The 17,401-nt window shown below is 42.0% G+C and overlaps 2 protein-coding genes across 2 annotated transcripts; one reads left to right on the plus strand and one right to left on the minus strand.

Moving 5' to 3' along the window:
* The first annotated feature begins 750 nt into the window (after nt 1-750).
* LOC110985419 (EF-hand calcium-binding domain-containing protein 6-like) lies at nt 751-12,340 on the plus strand. Its single transcript, XM_022246470.2, has 16 exons — nt 751-1,314; nt 3,696-3,796; nt 3,960-4,135; nt 4,501-4,680; nt 4,901-5,038; nt 5,160-5,305; nt 5,809-5,945; nt 6,208-6,410; nt 6,845-6,961; nt 7,437-7,613; nt 7,740-7,899; nt 8,142-8,266; nt 8,768-9,011; nt 9,287-9,459; nt 9,742-9,913; nt 10,287-12,340. The coding sequence occupies exons 1-16, from the start codon at nt 948-950 to the stop codon at nt 10,515-10,517; spliced, it is 2,847 nt and encodes a 948-aa protein (XP_022102162.2). The 5' UTR covers nt 751-947; the 3' UTR covers nt 10,518-12,340.
* On the minus strand, nt 11,667-17,384 carry mettl14 (methyltransferase like 14). The gene is made up of 10 exons (XM_022224978.2): nt 17,234-17,384; nt 16,425-16,531; nt 16,094-16,190; nt 15,557-15,628; nt 15,315-15,402; nt 14,977-15,067; nt 14,724-14,865; nt 13,967-14,173; nt 13,401-13,611; nt 11,667-13,139 (listed from the first exon to the last, which is right to left on the minus strand). Exons 1-10 carry the CDS (start codon nt 17,297-17,299, stop codon nt 12,793-12,795), a joined length of 1,428 nt encoding a protein of 475 aa, XP_022080670.2. The 5' UTR covers nt 17,300-17,384; the 3' UTR covers nt 11,667-12,792.
* Between the last annotated feature and the right edge of the window lie 17 nt (nt 17,385-17,401).

Consider the following 17,401-nt stretch of genomic DNA (forward strand, 5'->3'; position numbering starts at 1 on the left):
GTTCACGAAGGGTACAAACTACGCGTGCCATTCATCCCCGAAAGCACATATGTCCATTTTTCCACCGCTACACATATCGTAAAATTCAAATGACATTGAAGATATACTCTTTGTAGCGGCTGTTCCAGACAATTACGTTTTTTTTTATTACCCTTTTCGCAACAGTAGCTGCGGCTAGACATTTGTTTGTGTACATGACTATATCAAATCACCGCTATGTTACAAACACAGGCTAGTTCTCCGCTTGGTTGCGTTGATTACAGTACTCTTTTAGGGTCACCTTAGAACTGCGCGCGGAGTAATGTAATTAGATCAGGTATGTTGCCGAGCGGGAAAACCGCTTCCTCGAAAAAAAGTATTGTTCCTTATTCCTCAACTTCCAAGCATTTTCCATGAATCAGGGGTAACATACTGTACATGTACGTGTACTGTACATCAAAGAAATGTGTGCATTATGTTTGATACACAGCAGTGTTTTTTATCAAAAGCTCTAGGCCTATTTACGTCAATACATAACTGTATCCAAAAATCGTCAAATACCAACACAAGTAATGACTTACGCGATGAATTGTTATTCGTTTGTAAAAAAAAATTCCGCGGAGCCACTTCTCCAAATTTACTCGTGGAAACATAACTTTTGTTTTATGTGGCGTTCACCCCCCTCTGAGTCAAAGCGCTGCACCCATAGCTAATTTAAATATCAATAGGGTCCCGTTGCCCGTAACAACCACCGTCGTGGTGATCACTCGGTGTACACAATCCACAGACAAACCGCCTGGCATGCCCATGAAAAGCTGGATAGCCACTGAGCGTGTTGGCAACGCATACAAGTCCATTTTCAAGTCTAGACAGCAGATGTTTTTTGAAATTGTGCATCGCTTCAGAGTGTTAAGAATTGAGAAGATTTTTAGGTCCAATTTTGATGAAGAACGGCGCGTGATCTAAGCATGTCGCAAGCTGTCATTTCCCGGCCGGCGTCCGTGCTGAACGTGGGGCCCAGATCTAGCCATGGTGTCCCCACCAACCTGCCGGAGATCCAGCACCCGCTGTCCCGTCTGGGCAACCCAGAGAAGCTGAATGTCCGCGGCCTGGCCAGCCAACAAGGGGCACGGCCTGGTAGCCACCCGGCCCTTGGTGAGCCGCAGATGAGCTTCTCAGCCCCTCGTCTGTCGGTGTCTGCCGGTGGATTGGGTGCCGGGGGCGAAGCCGCCCGCCGGTCACTCCCGAAGATCCCCCGGCCGTTCTCCAACATCCCCGAGGGTGTGGAGGTGGTGGAAGCCGAAGATCAGACCAAGACAAGATTGCCAGTGTTCGGTAAGATTTTCACCCCTAAATTCCACCTTTCTATATCTTGAATGGATAACATACAGTTCCATCTTTTTCACTGCATTTTACTTTAAAAAAATCTGTCGATATTGCATATTAGAATAATGCCAACCGAGGTGATGCCCCTTTTTTCACAACATAAAACCTAAATAAATGATGGTCAGTTATTGAAAACATGATGAAGCAGCATGACTTTGCATTACAGAAACATAAAAAATATTCTTTAAAAATCCTTTCAAAATAAGTTACGACTCTTAAGAGTATTTCTACAATGACCTACCCTCCCCTCACGTACTTGAGTTCCGGGACTGAGAAGCATACCAATTTACCTTTACATATTTCAATATTTCCCGTGGGCTTTGACATAAGGAAAAACTACTGAATGTTTTTTGGCATGGTTTTCATTGCTTCACATGACTTCCACATGACATTTCACTCTGTCATACATGTAAGATTTTTCCCTTCGTGCGAGGAGAACATTGGACATATTTTATGACAGCTTCATTGGTGGTTCCTGTTGATTAAAAAAAAACCTGAACAGGTGAACTCATTGAACTTTAAGCCCATTCGTTATCAAAAATGATAAGGACAAAGACAGGTCTAGAAATGCAGAACAAGCACCACATGTAAGACAATTTATATTAGTCATTTTTTGGCGAAATTTGCCCAAAGTGGACAACATAAATGATAGGGATGACAAATTAATTTTATACTTCTTCTAAAAAAAGGAAACGCTATTTAAAAGGAGGCCCAGTGGATGTACAAAATAGGACATGATTTTTAAAACAGGTTTGGATTCATCTTAATGATATTTAAGAGGAACTGTCTTCATCATTGGCCTTCCTTTATCAATTATCTTGATCTGCAGTTCTGCATAAAGCTGATTGTAAACAATCATTATCATATTCAAATGCTGAGCAGAACTGTGACTAATTCTGGCAAACCTACGAACAGCCTGCCTTTTCAAAGAAGTGAAAGGGCTAGAGTTCCATTCATTCTGACACTTGATGGTAATAAAGCAGCGCAGGCAATTTCCAGCGCTGTTATTGTCACAAAATCAACAGCCTGTTTCAATATTTTTGCAGTTGCTTCTGACTGTGGTCTCTTGGCAATTCTCTGTCCTCCACTTATCCAGCAAATGCCCTCCAGGAATGGCACCTTGTGTGCGTAGCAAAAAGACTGCTGTCTGTGCTAATGACCACATTGATTATCTGTCGACACGCGCCTTGAAATTTACGCACTACACTGTGCAAATTCACCTGTCAGTGACAGGTGATGTATTAGTTTTCATGTTTTGGTTTGGACGTCGGCAACCCAATTTGTCATATGTGTATAATTGCAGCTGGAGATTTGGGTGGTTTTTATCACACACTTAAATGAAATGGTAGATGTAAACTGACCATGAAAATCTGATGACATTTTACTTCACACTTCCCACTTGACTTTAGAATCTTTAAGAAAAAAATGGAATTACATTATTCAATTTGTAGAGGAAGGAATCAATTTGACTTGAGCATCATTCACAGTTTGGATCTCTGCAAAACCATTGAGTTGCTCATAACTGGGCTATGCTGCCCTACGTGGTAACTCAGTGTTGGTATCATTGTTTGTGTTTTGGATATGGAGATGCAGCTCAGAAGCCACAAACATGTCATGCCACACAACAATGGCACATTCCTGTAGTCAGGCTCATACCCAAAGTCGCAATACCAGGAATATTCGCAACATTGAAAGCGCACGCGTAGATCGTTCAGAGAGGAGTTTCAAATGTGTCACATGTGTCGGAGAGTCAACATTTTAGTTCACTTTACTAATTGACAAGATTTTTTTCTAACCAGCCAACAATTGAATAGGGTTTACTTCAGCTACAGTTAAGCTGCTGTCCCATGATTGTGGACAATTGGTGTGACATGTCCATACATCTGTAATCCGTTTATCCTTGTTTAAGATCAACATGAGGGAGTGGGTATTAGGATAATTTGATCAGATAAAATGCTAGAACATTGTTCTCATGTTCAAGACATTAAAATATATTGAGTTGTATTAAAATAATAATGTGTAGCATGCAGAAACCTCCTATGTCACAATAGAGCTGCACAGTATGATTATTGACTATAGCTTATACCATGGTGGCTAAGCAAATATGTTTCAACCTGAGCATCAACATGCAAGAATATTACTTTTCAAAATGTCTGGCAGGCAAGAGTTTTACTTTCAGATTTTGCTGTTGCAATAACCTGCCTCTTTTCAATGGTACAATGGTTCTTTGAAATTTATAGTTTCTTTGGTTGCATGGACATTTTCACAGGGGCTTCTAAGCAACCAACGTTAATTTGAATTTTGTTTTTTTAAATTTTTGCTGTCTTCAGGCTCTCGGGCTGACTTGACAAGTCGGGCAGAGAATCGGGCTGTTAGCGTGGCCTCTCGCATGTCCAGACCAGAAACCAGAGTACGACTTGAAGTTGATGAGGTATGTTGAGCAATCAATGCATTTGGCATGCACATGTAGACCTTATCCCACTGCTGCCACCAATTAAAAGTGCGTCATTGTTCACTTTGAATTATTCATGGTTAATTGCACAGCATTTCTCCTAATCATCTGTCCTAATCATTTTTTCTCTTGTGTTTCACAGATTGAGATGATTCTCCGTGAAAAGGTGAAGAAGTCTTACTTTGAGCTGCGGAAGCTCTTTGTGTCCAATGACCCTGAAGGTCGGGGCATCGTCAGTCGCGAGGCCTTAAATCGCATCCTCATCACTTTCGCAGGCCGCTTCATCAGCACAAAACAGTTCAACGCCCTTCTTGCAAGGTATGGGGCTAAATTATTTTTTTTTCCAGGAACTTCTGCACCATTTAACAATCAGAGGGCAATTGCAGGCCAATCATGAATCCAGTCAACTCACAAGCTATACCAATGAACTGTGGCAAAGGCACTCTTTTGACATTCTCCATCTTTTATCTTACAACTTTGATACTTCTGAGCTGTCTGTTGTGGTTTGATTTGATAGCATGAGCCTTTCCGTTGAGAATTAGCAAGCCATTTGCCTAAAAAAAGTTTAGTTTTCCTTGTGTAATTTTAAGACTAAGTATTTATTGGAAAGTGAACACAATTGATAAACAAGGGTCAAACAGAATTGGAGGGGAAAATCGTAGCACTGTGTCCTGTTCTCCTAGATTCCGTCTCAGCGAGAACAAAGTCATCAAACTGGAGGACTTTTATGCCTGCTTGAGGGAAACCATCACCCGGAATGAGATGCCCGCCTGGATGGATCCCGTCAACAGAGGGCCAGCCGACAAGATTACAATGTCTGCCACACAGGTCCATGCACAGCTAAAGGAGAAAGCCAGACAAAGGTAGGTGGACCTCCGTTTAAGAAGTCCTCTGAAGAAACATCCAAACACACACAAAAAATCGTTTTTACCAAATTTAAGAATGTAACTGATGGTTTGATGAAATTGCTTCTTAAAATAATTAATTTTCTTGGTTTATCCCGTGGTTCATCTGCAGCATTTTATTGCTTTCACAGTTTTAGAAGCTTCTGACTTCTCATCTTTTGTCTGAATGTCTCTTCAGGTTCCTGGATGTTGCAGAGATGATCCCTCAAATGAACCCTGGAGGTACAGGTCGCATCCTAAAACCCGAGTTCAGGAACGCCCTCAACAAGATGCTCTTTTTTATGGATGACGATGAGTTTGAGAAGCTGTGGAATAGGTACAAAGTGGAATTGTTTATTGTTGCAGAGATTTTTGAAAGTATTTAAAAATATGCAATTTATACTTGGAAAATAATACGTTCCAGTAAAAGCATTGTATTCATGCAATTCTTCATTTAGGTATGACACCGATGGGCTAGGTGTCATCAAGGGTGAGCGGTTGGTGAATAAATTGGGCATCAGTCTACGATCGGGCACTGCCATGCCACTTGAAGAGGGCTTCAGATCAGGAGCAGGCAGCCCCGAACTCAGCCCAAGGGGATCACGTAAGTGGCCAGATGTTAGGATAAAGATTAATCGCTTTGCCAGAGGGTAATTCAGGGGCCATCATCTAGTTGACACAAGTGCCCAACATCAGCTGGTAAAAATGCCTTTTATCTCCATACCAATATGTTTCAGTGGTTGTTATGTGTTATCATTTTGTACTCCGGACTTCAGAAGAATAAACAGAGAGATTTCAATGAAAATTGAAGGAGATTAGGCAATGGAAAACTTTCTTAGATCCCTTTTCATTCCTGTCTGACTACTTCAACTTCTTTCTATCCCTTTATTTATATCAATTACATTGAAAATGGTATGTCCTGAAAGGTATTTATGGTTACTCATAAAATGTCAATTCCTAAATTCCTAAAATGAAATTTTTGAAAACTCTGCATGTGTCCAACAAGTACTAACTTCAAATTGTAGTAGCCCCATCCCACGTTTAAATCTGGCTTTTTTTTAGGAATTTTGAAATCGAGAATAACTTCTTTTTTCCTTCAAAATATAGCTAGGAGACCTCGTCGGCTGGAGGCTGAGCGGTCAAAGTCTCTGGACATTGAGCGATGGCTGAAGGATAAATTCAGACAGGGTTACTACAAGATGAAGAAGGACTTTGAGAAGTACGACATTGAGAAGAAAGGAGAGGTGAGAACATTGCAGCTCAATCCATCAGAAAAAGAATCCAAACTTACTATTGTCTTAAAAATTAACCTCTAATGTTTCCATGTTGAACTCCTCACTAAATCGAAGGTTGGATTCACTTTTTATAGATCTTAACTGTCCAACATGACAGACTTTTCTCTAAGCTAGTATCAAGACATAAAATCTACAGAAGATTAAGACCATCACATCCAAGAAAGGGAATTATAGGATTTTTTGCAAGATGTCTGAATTGTCTTATTATTAGGTGGAGCTTTCCAAGTTTCGTGAAGTTCTGGAACGTTTTGATCTCAAGCTGGACACGATGCAACTGGATGCCTTCTTGTCCCGCTGCAACTTGACTGTCCACCCCAAGACAAGGGCTGTGTCTTATCTGGACTTTCTGCAAAGGTTCCAGGATCGTAGCGATGCTGGACTGCCACACAAGATCCTCCTGAATCCTGAACACATGTGAGTCACTTCATACTTAGCAGCTAAGACTATTATTTGGTTTCTTTTGGTCTGTAATGAAATCAGGGGTTCTTTAAAAGTGCGCTTGGCGTTACAGTTTTGAGGTCTAACAGAGGGAAGACATTGAAGGAATATCTATTTGAATCTGACACTTAATTTATTGAACTCCTCTTGAGCAAAAGCACTTTGGAGCAATGCTGAGTGAAGCTACTTAAACTCATTGCTCATTCTGAGCTTTAAATGTATTTAGAAACCTGTTTTTAGCTGAAAACCATAACCTGCAAGTCAAACATTGTAATTTAAACAGATGTTTTAATTATGTAGCCAACTCAACTAAAGCCACACATAACTATCATTCAAAGTGAACTTGCGAGCTTGCTGACCGAGTATCAGACAGATGTTCATTGTATGGAATTGCATGTTGATCTCTTCAGGTACAACCGGAGTGTGCGAGCGGACAGTCCGGGTGCAGCGACCAACGTGACAGCAGCAGAAGCGAGGATGATGGGTCTCTTCCAGACTGATTTCCTGGCTCTTCTTGGCATGTTTCAGTAAGTTTGCAGAAGCATTTGTCATTTGTCATGCTTCCCGTCCTGTCTCGAGTCCTCGCAGGAATTTCCAACATGCTAGAGCCATGGATGAATTATCACTCATGCATACATGGGAATAGCGTAGAGGCGTGTGACTAGTTTTTAATGTGCACAAAAGAACAGACAAGAATGCACCTGGACCTAGGTTAGAAGTGATTGGTGTTGCAATTTGGACTTTGTGGACTCAATGGGAATATTGTGCGCTATTTATATGGTGCTTATAGGAGACCATCAGGAAAAATGCGACAGGATGTTTTGAAAGCCCCTAAAATGTCACAAGACAATGTGTATTTTAACATCTGAGGACATGATATGTCCTTTTGAGGACACTGTTGTGTCTGTGAGACAGAGTAATGTCTTTCCAAGTGTGCATTTTGTGTGTCAGATTTTCATTTATTTGCTTCATTTATCACGAGTCATTCTGTTCATTCTGCAGCAAAATTGACAAGCTGCGGACCAACGTGATCAGCCAACAGGAATTCCGTGCCGCCATTCAGAGCCGGTACAACATCGACATGACTGACGAGGAGTTTGGAGCACTTGTGGATAGGCTGCCACTGGATGACGAGGGTAACGTGAAGTATGTAGACTTCATGGCCGACTTTGACACAAGGTGAGAGCCCTGAGCTAATGAGGACATGGCTCAGTAACTTGGAACACAATTCAGAAAAAATAAAACAATTAAGACTGGCCATAAATCAAGATCGTAGTCAATTGTTTTTATCTTGTTCCCTTGTAGGGGTGGAGTGGCACCAAGTCTGCTGGATACCAAATCTGTCTACAACAGGTCATCCAGTCCGGAGGACGTGGCAATGGACCAAGGACCCACAGGACTAAGGGACAGCTATGAGGAACCGATGGACTTTGAGGAGTTCAAGAAGGGCAGGCCCCTGAAAGAGGTGAGTCTGTCTGGAGCATGCTTTGAACTTTTCGGTAGACAGTGCTGATGTGTTCCTTGATAAGTACTTGTAAAGAGGTTGCAAGTTTCTTGGTTTCCTGAACGACGGTTAGCTGGTTAATAAGATGGTGATAGAATAGATCGTGATTGGACAAATTCAAGTTCATATTCTCCAATATTTGGAGGAGTTCAAGAAGGAAAATATGGTTGACGTGGACTTGTTGTTTGGATTTCTCTCTGCAGATTTCGGCCGCCGTCAAAGCTCTTTTACGAGATCGCTTCACAGAGGTCGAGGAAGTCTTCCGTGAGCTAGATGAGCAGAACACAAAACACATGACCCAAGAAATGATGTTTAGAATGTTTAAGAAGTAAGTGGAAAAAACCCTAGTTCAGTTTGCTTAGGAATGAAATCATGTCTGTATTTAATCCAGGGCTGGCGGTCAAATTAGTATCTGACCATTATTGCAAGTTTAGCTGTTAATGTATACAATTGGGCTCAAAATTGGCAGTGCTTGAATGAGTTGTTTTATATTATGCGCTTTCATTCAGTGACGGATTATATTTGCCTTTTATAAATACTTTGCAATTCTATCGTTTGGATCATTCACAGTTCAGGTGAAAAACAAAGCAAATTTATTCAGTTTTAAACATCTGTTTGATTGCCAGTACCCTGAATAACTTCTTGACGGTAACATTTGTGGGACAAATGAGTAACTTTCATACGTCTGCCATAATTTTTTTCCACTTAGTCAAACCTAGTCAGTAAAAGTGCAGTCTCTTTGTTCATAAACACTCAAGAATTGACAATTATTTTTGGGCTGATCAGCTCGCTTATTCATGTTCCTATCATGTTGTTCTCCATTTTAAAGACTGAACATGAAGCCAGAGATAACGAGGGGAGAGATCCGTCGTCTTTGGGACACCTTCATCACCTCCCAGAACCGGACTTACAGCTTCCTGGAATTTGTCCGCCATTTCGGCTACTCCATGAAATCGGCCGCCTTCCCCAATGCCAAGATCTCCCCGCCCAAGAGAGGGGACTCTGATTTCCTCATCAGGTCCCGGAAACTTAACTGTGCCGCCGATATGCTTGAGGACAACCTCAGGTCAAAGGTGAGAATAATGAATAAACATGAGCTGAGTTTTTGGCAAGTTCTTTTATGCAAAGATGGTTTACGGTCTGAATATTATGAAATCAGTTTCAACATGGAAACGATCATGGATCAGTCAAAAAATTCCTGACAAGTTGACATGAAAACAAGTCTGCAAAATGAAAATGTTAAAAAAGTACAGAAATTTTACAAATGGAAACAATTAAATTCACTTCATCAGAAATAGTTGTAAAATCAGGTTACATTCTTCATTTTTTGGTGAAATTTTCTCTGTAGGTTGATTACATGTGGGACGATCTTAGGAAGGAATTCTTGGGCCTGGACGTTTATGGTACCGGCTTCATCAGCAAGGAGGAATTCCGAGATGTTCTACAAGAACTCTGTGTACATCTCAGTCCGTATGAGCTTGATGCCCTGTGCAGTAAATTTGAGATCAAACAAGATGGCAGGTGAGAGTCATTTTACACAGTTTGTGTGCTATATTTTGTGCTCGAACTTTGCCTTTTGGACACTTTCAATGGTTGCTAAGATGACAGTCCATATGCAATAGCAGACAGAGGATACCATACATGGTCCGTTGCTATGGACATGGCAGACAATCTTTGAAGGTTGCCTGTCCTCTTGTTTGAAGTGGTTTAATGATTTTTACAAGCTCGTCTGTTTTACCTTTTTGCCCCTTAGACCTGTTTGTTTGAATAACTTTGCATACACATTCCTTTTTCATTGCGTAGGGTGTCCTATGTTGAATTCCTGAAACCGTTTGCCTTGCGGAAGCAGACCCATCGCTACGGCAATAACATGCTGTCATTGCTGACGCACCCCCAGGCTGAGGTACCCATCGCACCCATCGTCAACGAGCCAGTCAAAGGGCTAAGCGGCATCACTGCTCGGCTTAGACAGAGGGTGAGTACTCAGCAGGAGCTTTGAATTGCTCCATACATGTGACCTATACTCAAGAGTGATGAAAGGACATGCACATCACGTTCATGCTTTAGAGAATGGTATAGTAGGAACCTGACCATTTGTCAGCTAAATGAGTACAAACGGGTGGCATCTTGATTGATTAATTAACCTCACACCTTTACGTTGGATATCCTGTCCATTTAATCTTGTCAAAGTTAATGGTTTTTAAGCAAAGGGTGAATGAAATCATCATCAAATCAGTAAAGTCCTAGATCTGCACCAGCCAAGAGTTTTTCAAAGAGTTCTGCAGAGTTTTTCACTTCCAAATCTCCATCTTTATTCGTGAAAGTTTGTCATGTTTTCCATCTTATAGTTGGTGGGCGACTGGAGAACCCTTCGCCGTGCCTTCAAGAAGATGGATCTAGGCCACACAGGCTACTTGTCCCTGCCGGAGTTCCGCAACGTCCTGAGATTGTGCAACATGGTGCTTGATGAGGATGAGGTCTATCACGTCATGTCAGAATTTGATGAGAAGATGGACGGCAAGATCAACTACAACAAATTCCTGACTGAGACGTTCAATGCTGACGTCAAAGCGCCATGAGTATTTCACCCAACTGCAGGTCATGGGATTGGCTCGTGAACTACAGATGGCCAGTGAATCTCGGCTTAGTCAAGACCAATCTGTGGACTCATCTCACACCAACCATTCAAGCCAAGATTTTGGAAATAGCTCGTAAGGGGCTGGCCAGATCCGCAGAAATGATTTTGTTGTAAAAGTTTGTTCAGTCAGGATGTAGTGTTCCGTTTATTGGCAAAAGGGCTTTGTTGGAAAGTATAATAGGCATGAGCTACGATATGTTCATTTAGTAAGTCATCTACACTGAGGTTGTTGCATTTTAAACATATTTTACTGAATATGTGTGTGAGTTTGCAGGTCATGTTACTGTGGACAAGAATTTGAATAAAGGCACAGATAAGTTTTCAGACCTCTACTTTTGCAGAATTGGACAATTAAAAGCAATGAGGTGATTAAAGATGCAAAAATGAACAAAAAATCAGTATTTCTTAAACTGTATTGTATCCCACAAATTTGGTTTCATTAAAAATGCAGCACGTCCAGCTGGTCAGGTTTAATTTAAAAAAAAAAGCTTACCATCTGGATGTATATGGTTCAGAAATATTTTGTGCTTGATTTAATCCACGTAATCTTTTAAAATAATATTTAATCAATTTATATGCGAACAAAAATGTAACAAAAATGTAACAAAAATGTAACAAAAATGTAACAAAAATGTAACAAAAATGTAACAAAAATGCATTAGCTGCAAAAGCTGCATCCTTTTAAATTCAAATTTAACAGAGGGGTGGCATTATTTGGCTTAGGAATGAATAAATCTTTGCTGAACGACGATTTGATCAGTAGCACTGCCAACAATAAAATGATTCAACTTATTACTCAAGAGTTTGCACGAGTACAACACAGGTTTCCGTGGCACTGAAAGTTTTTAAAAAAAGCAGACACCACTGCTATGTAGTCACTTCACCTATCGTGTTTATCCAAGTTCTGTCTCCAATCATTGCTCAATTGGATTTCATTTTAACGACTCACAACTGTAAATAAATATTTTACCTTTGTATTTTATCATGCCACGACAGTTGTAATTATTTGTAAATACACAAACGTATGTTTTCGCGGTTTTAAGATGATACATTTTGGCTTCATAAGAAAAATCAAAACAAAGTCCACACGTTTACGTGCACCATTTGCATTTTATTACAATTCCTTGGCCGTTTTCCAGTACTCAACTTCGTCTCTGTCTCAGGCTTCGTCCCGAAACCAATCCCCGGTTGTGGGCCTGAAGCGTTTAAACCAAATTGGATTACTGTAAGTTTTTGCTCTCTTGCATCTTATTTGATGTTTTGTGGCACTATTAGACTAATTACTGCGCGTACAGCTTCAAAGTCAGGTAGTAAAAACAGTTGAAGCCTTAGACGGAGCCGAAGTTGAGTATTGGGAAACGGCCCTTGTTTCAGTTTGGTAGACTGGTGGCTTTCACGTTAATAAAAAAAGCCAGTGACGGTAATATTTGACAACAGTCTGGGACCTTAGAGCTTATCCTTTATGCTGTGGGTTGTGCATTTAAAAAACAAGTCCAAGATTCTGACCTCAGTCAATGAATGGACAAATGTTTTTCACAATCCAGGTTTCTTCTTAAGCCTGCAGTATTCTTCATCGACCTTGTTCAGCATGCTGGTGTCGAGCTAATAGCGACATGTATGCAAGACTAAGCCAGTGTTTTTGCAAAAAGGCAAACAAGAAATAAGGCAGATGTAGAACATCAGGATCAGTTTCTTGCTGTACAAGACTGTTTCAAGAGACGGCAGTTATGAAAAAAGAATAAATGTTACTGATGGTGTACAAAATGCTTGGTTACTGTACATATTCCGGGTCAAACAGATAGCACAATGGCCTCTATAGAGGCTTTGTGTGGTAGCCATCTTGATGAGAAACCTCCTTTGTGCATACCCTGTGGAACAAAAGCACTGGCCTGCAAGATGGCAGCCATGCAAACCCTCTAATAGACCAATGGCTTTTAATGTACATGCATTCCCTACACTCCCTTCCAATATAAATGACGATATTACCATCAGGCTTCACAAAACGTGAGTGCAAACTTCATTCACCTTCCTCCCACAAAGTCAATGTCCATGGAAGTTGCTAACTCCAGACGACCAAGACGTGATCCTAAAACTGCCTCCAGCAAGCCTCAACACACCGTCTACATGTACAGTCCCAGCAAGTGCACCACTTAAGTGCTGGTGTGCTCAAAACAACTCCAGTGACATGCCTATCGTTTAAGAAGTAAAAAGCTTCTTTAAAAACCACCCCTGCCTTGGAATCCCCTGCCCTTTCCCGGACCGCCACCCCTGCCCCTTCCGCCAAACCCTCCGCCCCTCCCACCCCCTTGCCAGCCCCCTTGAGCCCCTCCTGCTCCCCCTCTCCCACCTTGTCCACCACGCCCTCCTTGCCCGCCACGGCCACCCTGCCCACCCCGCCCCGCAGCCCCACCTTTGATCTTCGGGGGCGGGGACTTTGGGCGGAGCCGTTCAATCTCCTCGCTGCAGCCCGTGAGGTAGTCTGTGGGAGACTTGTTGAAGTAGCTCTCGTAGGTCTCTTGGACAAAGTTGCTGTTGGTGATCTTTGGTCCAATGGACAACCAACCTATGACATACAAACACAACAGCTGTAACAAGTACTTTTTAGTCGTTTCACCCTGGAGTATAACAACTGTATATCCCCCGTCAAAGAAATCAACAAGTGATAAACATTTACAGTGTGTCTTGCCATCATAACTGATGTCAGAACAAAGTTTCAAGTTCATGCACAGTATAAAGTGATGGGTAAAATTCCACAAAAGCAATATTCCCAGCAAAGAAAGGGAAAAAATGAAACATCTTGCTTCAAAAAACGATTTCTGCCTACCTGGTCTAATGGTGCTGTCCGAGCCAAATATATGCAGCCGCCTCCGCCCTAAGCAGAAATGCTCAATGATGTGGAAGATTTCTTCAGGTTTATCCAAGGAACCCGGTTCGGGTTCCTCCGTTATGATCACGTCGAGGTCAATATTGGCGTGGATGAAATCCCCATCCGTGGAACGTCGCACTGTGCCCTTGATACCCATCAGGCAATGTTCCTAAACAATGGAATGGGTATGCCTGACAATGTTTCTGATTCATAGCAAAACATATCACAAACAGCAGTATGACACTGATCACTAAAACGGGGTAAAATTTATTACTGTCAAAGACCAAACGTGGGAAAAGTAGCCTAGTGGTTAAGGTTTGTGACTCATAATTAGAAGGGTCAGGAATTTGAATCCAGCTGCTGCCCGGCCCACACTTTGTGTCCTTGAGCAAACCTGTTTAACTCACCTTGGCTGGGCCTGATGAGCCATGTTGGCTCTTGACAGACATAAATTTTGATATCCGGTAGGGAAAAAAATTCCGGACATTTCATGTAAATGGTCAGGCTACGAATTTGAAACCCACCTTAGTTCTCTGCAGGATGGCGTTGGTCTCCAGACTGACGCTACCGGGGTTCTTGGCATTTGTCTTAATCCAGCTGATGTCTTCACATCTTCTGAAGCCCCAGTCAGCCAGACACTGCCGCCCCTTATCCAGGCCCTCCAGGGTCCCTATCCAAAGGAAGATGAAGGAACGGTGAGCTGCCACTGCTGGAATCTCCAGACGCATAATCTGAAATGGAACACAAACGCCATTAACAAGAGACTGCACATAAAGCAAGGTGGGTCCCACAAACCATCATTGTATAGGCCAAGGTACTATATAAAATCATTAGTGCCCTTGCTGATTGGTAAAGAAATTTACAATTTCGGCAGGTGTTGCGTCAAATTCATTACAAGTCATCCACCCTCAATTCAAGCCGTAAGCTACTTAGTTGAACTCTGACAAAGGTACTCTTCTGTTGTTATTCATTCCCTTTTGCTTGTAACTTATGAATTGATTTGTGTATGGATTGACTTGTGTATGGACTTGATATTTGAATTGAGCTGATTTGACACATCACTAGACTCCAAACTGACTTCTGGCTTGACTTGAAATATGACTTATATCTGAGGTACAATGTGACTTGACATGTGATTTGACTCGTGACTTGACTCGTGATTTGACTTATGACTTGACATGTGATTTGACATGTGATTTGACTAGTGACTTGACATGTGATTTGACTTGCAATACAACTAATAGCTTGACTTGTGATTTAAGGCTCAAATACTGCTCTCACCTCATCCCAGCTCCAAAACTTCTGGTTGGTCATGACACCAGGTCGATGTCGGTACTCCTCTAAAGGTGGGTCCACCAATATGACGTCAAACTTGTGATTCAACTCTGCAAGGTCAAAGGTCTCTAGGTCACAGTGCAGGTACCTGCAGATATGGCCAATTAGTATAGAAGTGCTACATTTCGCTAAACTCAGAGAAGCTTACAACTTAAGAGCAAATATCTTTGGGGAAAAAAAAAATCAAGAAAAAACTTACATTGGTGGGGAGTTGGTCCGTGCTATCAGCTCATCTTTCAGACGGATGAGTTCCTTCAACTTGGGGTACTCCTCAAATCGGTCAGCAAGTCCTGAGAGAAAGGAAAACACTCATGAGCATTCGTGTACCACAAAATAACACCAGGTGACTTTAGCAACCCCCAAATTAACTCAGCATGAATGAATTTTATACCACACTTACCTAAAGCAAGAATTATGGGTAGTGGTTGAGGTTAAAGGGTTGGTACTACTGGAGATGCTACTTTAAGACAGTTTATGTAAAACAAATCTGGCCGTAGCTTGTAAAAACCTTCACAGTTTGTCATCCTGTCAACTTACCCACATCCCGAATAAAGTTTTGTGGCCGCTGACCAGTGTCCACAAAATGTTGGCAGTAGTCATTGTGGGGATTTGCACTTTGAGTTCCCTGGATGGATGAAAAGGAAAGGTCTATTAACTCTTGTAGACTGAGCTGCATTCAGTTCCACTAAGCATCATTTTATTCTTCCAAATTCTGTGGCAGAAAAAAGCAGTGCAGTTTTTCCACCCCTGTACGGACCCTGAAGGGTGTAAGAGCTTACCTTAAGGAATGTGCTGGAATCCTTATAGACCTTCTCCACCAAGCTGTCATCTTCATCTTCCTCTGGGTTGTCCTGGCGACAGAATGCATCAATCACTTAGATCCAACAAGAATGCTGATTAAACCTCCTCAAAATCTACCTCAACATGTTTGTCCAGAGAGTCAGCACAGCCCTTGTCAGGGTCCACTGCCAACAGAGCCAGGTACAGTTACCACTTCCAAACCTGTCACTGTTGTTCTGTTTGAAATAAACTCAAGACAGAAAATGAGCAGCTTCGCTCTACTGTGCTTCATTACACTCTGGAAGTGCTCTCCGTTCGCTACCCTAGGACACTGCAGTGAAAATGTGGCAGTACTAAACACTTCAAAGACTTCCACATCAGAAAACCGCGTAAGTTTGAATTGCTGGTGGGAGGATTAAGCTGGAGACTCCCAATTCAAGGGGCCTAGAGTGTCCTGACAACAGATCTGAAGATGAAGCTACAGTTTGGAAAATCGCCAAGGGTGCCAACAGTCACACCCACAGGGTGTGTTTTACCTTAGTAGGGGTCTCTTTCCTGGCAGTCAACGCCTCAGCTGCATCCCCTGCAAGTCTACGCTTTGTTGGAGGGCTGGAGGTGACACATGTTGCTGTGCTGTTTAAAGCAAAGATGAAACATACTCTCATTTGTAAAAATTGTTCTCTTGGAGTTTTACTCATTGTGCGTAGTTTTAGATGTGCGTGCACACTGCAATGACCTTAAAGACTTTTTGTTCATATTTTTATGTTACTGTGATGGTTTATTTTTGGGTGAAAATCTCATTCCTGTATGACTGACTGATGGCATCCAACACTGATTTTAGACCAATTAGAGGATTTGCTGGTATACCTTGTGCTGGTGGGGTCGTCCTTGGGTGTGACAAGACTACTTCTTGTTTCCAGTTCCTCTTTACTGCTCAGAACGCTGCTCAGTTGATTGGCATCTGTTACATTCAACTGAACAAAGGAAATGTACGTGTAGGCTACTAAATATCAAATAAATGTAGGCCTAGGCACTCTTCCCGAAGCCGACACCAGCTTTATTATGGGACTAAACCTAGTACCAGTAGGCCTAGGCCCGATTTAAAAGTAGTACTTTACTCTGTACCTACAAAAGGCTAGCCTAGGATACATGACACTTTCACTTTGACAGAGTAACCATTAACCCTAACCTTCCCCAACCACACATAATTAAACAGTAGTAAAGTGTTTAATTCTGTGGGGATAGGTCTGGTCGGCCCAAACAGCTGGCTTGTGCATATGGGTTTGCCATACCTCAGAAAAACAACGTCCAACAGCCTCTGTGCACAAAATCCCATACGGACTTTTAACTTTGTGTGTATGGCCCATTCAATGGGGAAGGTTAGGGCCAGCAAGTTTGGGGGGTTGAGGTTAACCACAAAGGGTTGGTACTGGTGGGAAAAGTAAATACACAGCAATTTGGATGCCAGTCTGACAAATCACGAACATAATTAACGTTATACATCATTACGTCACTGTTCATGTCAATGAAGCTCCAGCAGCGCAAGCATGTAGGCCTACACTCACAGTGTGACGCTGCCGTTGTCATGATTGTGACTTCGTCAGTTTGTGTCATTGTCAGTACATCCCTATCAAAATCGAGCTGGCTCACTTACAAATACCACACCCTAGGCCTACCGTTTGTGCAAGTAAAGCTCTTCGTTGTTTGGACTTCTCCCTGATCGCCTTCAACTTTTCAGCCATTTCCTGGCAAATTACAGGCCTTTCCACTGACGAAACAGACCAGTCCAGAATCAGAAATTGGAACCATGTGCGATTAGTAGTGTTATTTACGCCCTCAAGCGT

This window comes from Acanthaster planci, linkage group LG19 (genome assembly GCF_054643075.1).
Source record: "Acanthaster planci isolate LZ-2023a linkage group LG19, COTS_SCS, whole genome shotgun sequence".
Classification (NCBI taxonomy): domain Eukaryota; kingdom Metazoa; phylum Echinodermata; class Asteroidea; order Valvatida; family Acanthasteridae; genus Acanthaster; species Acanthaster planci.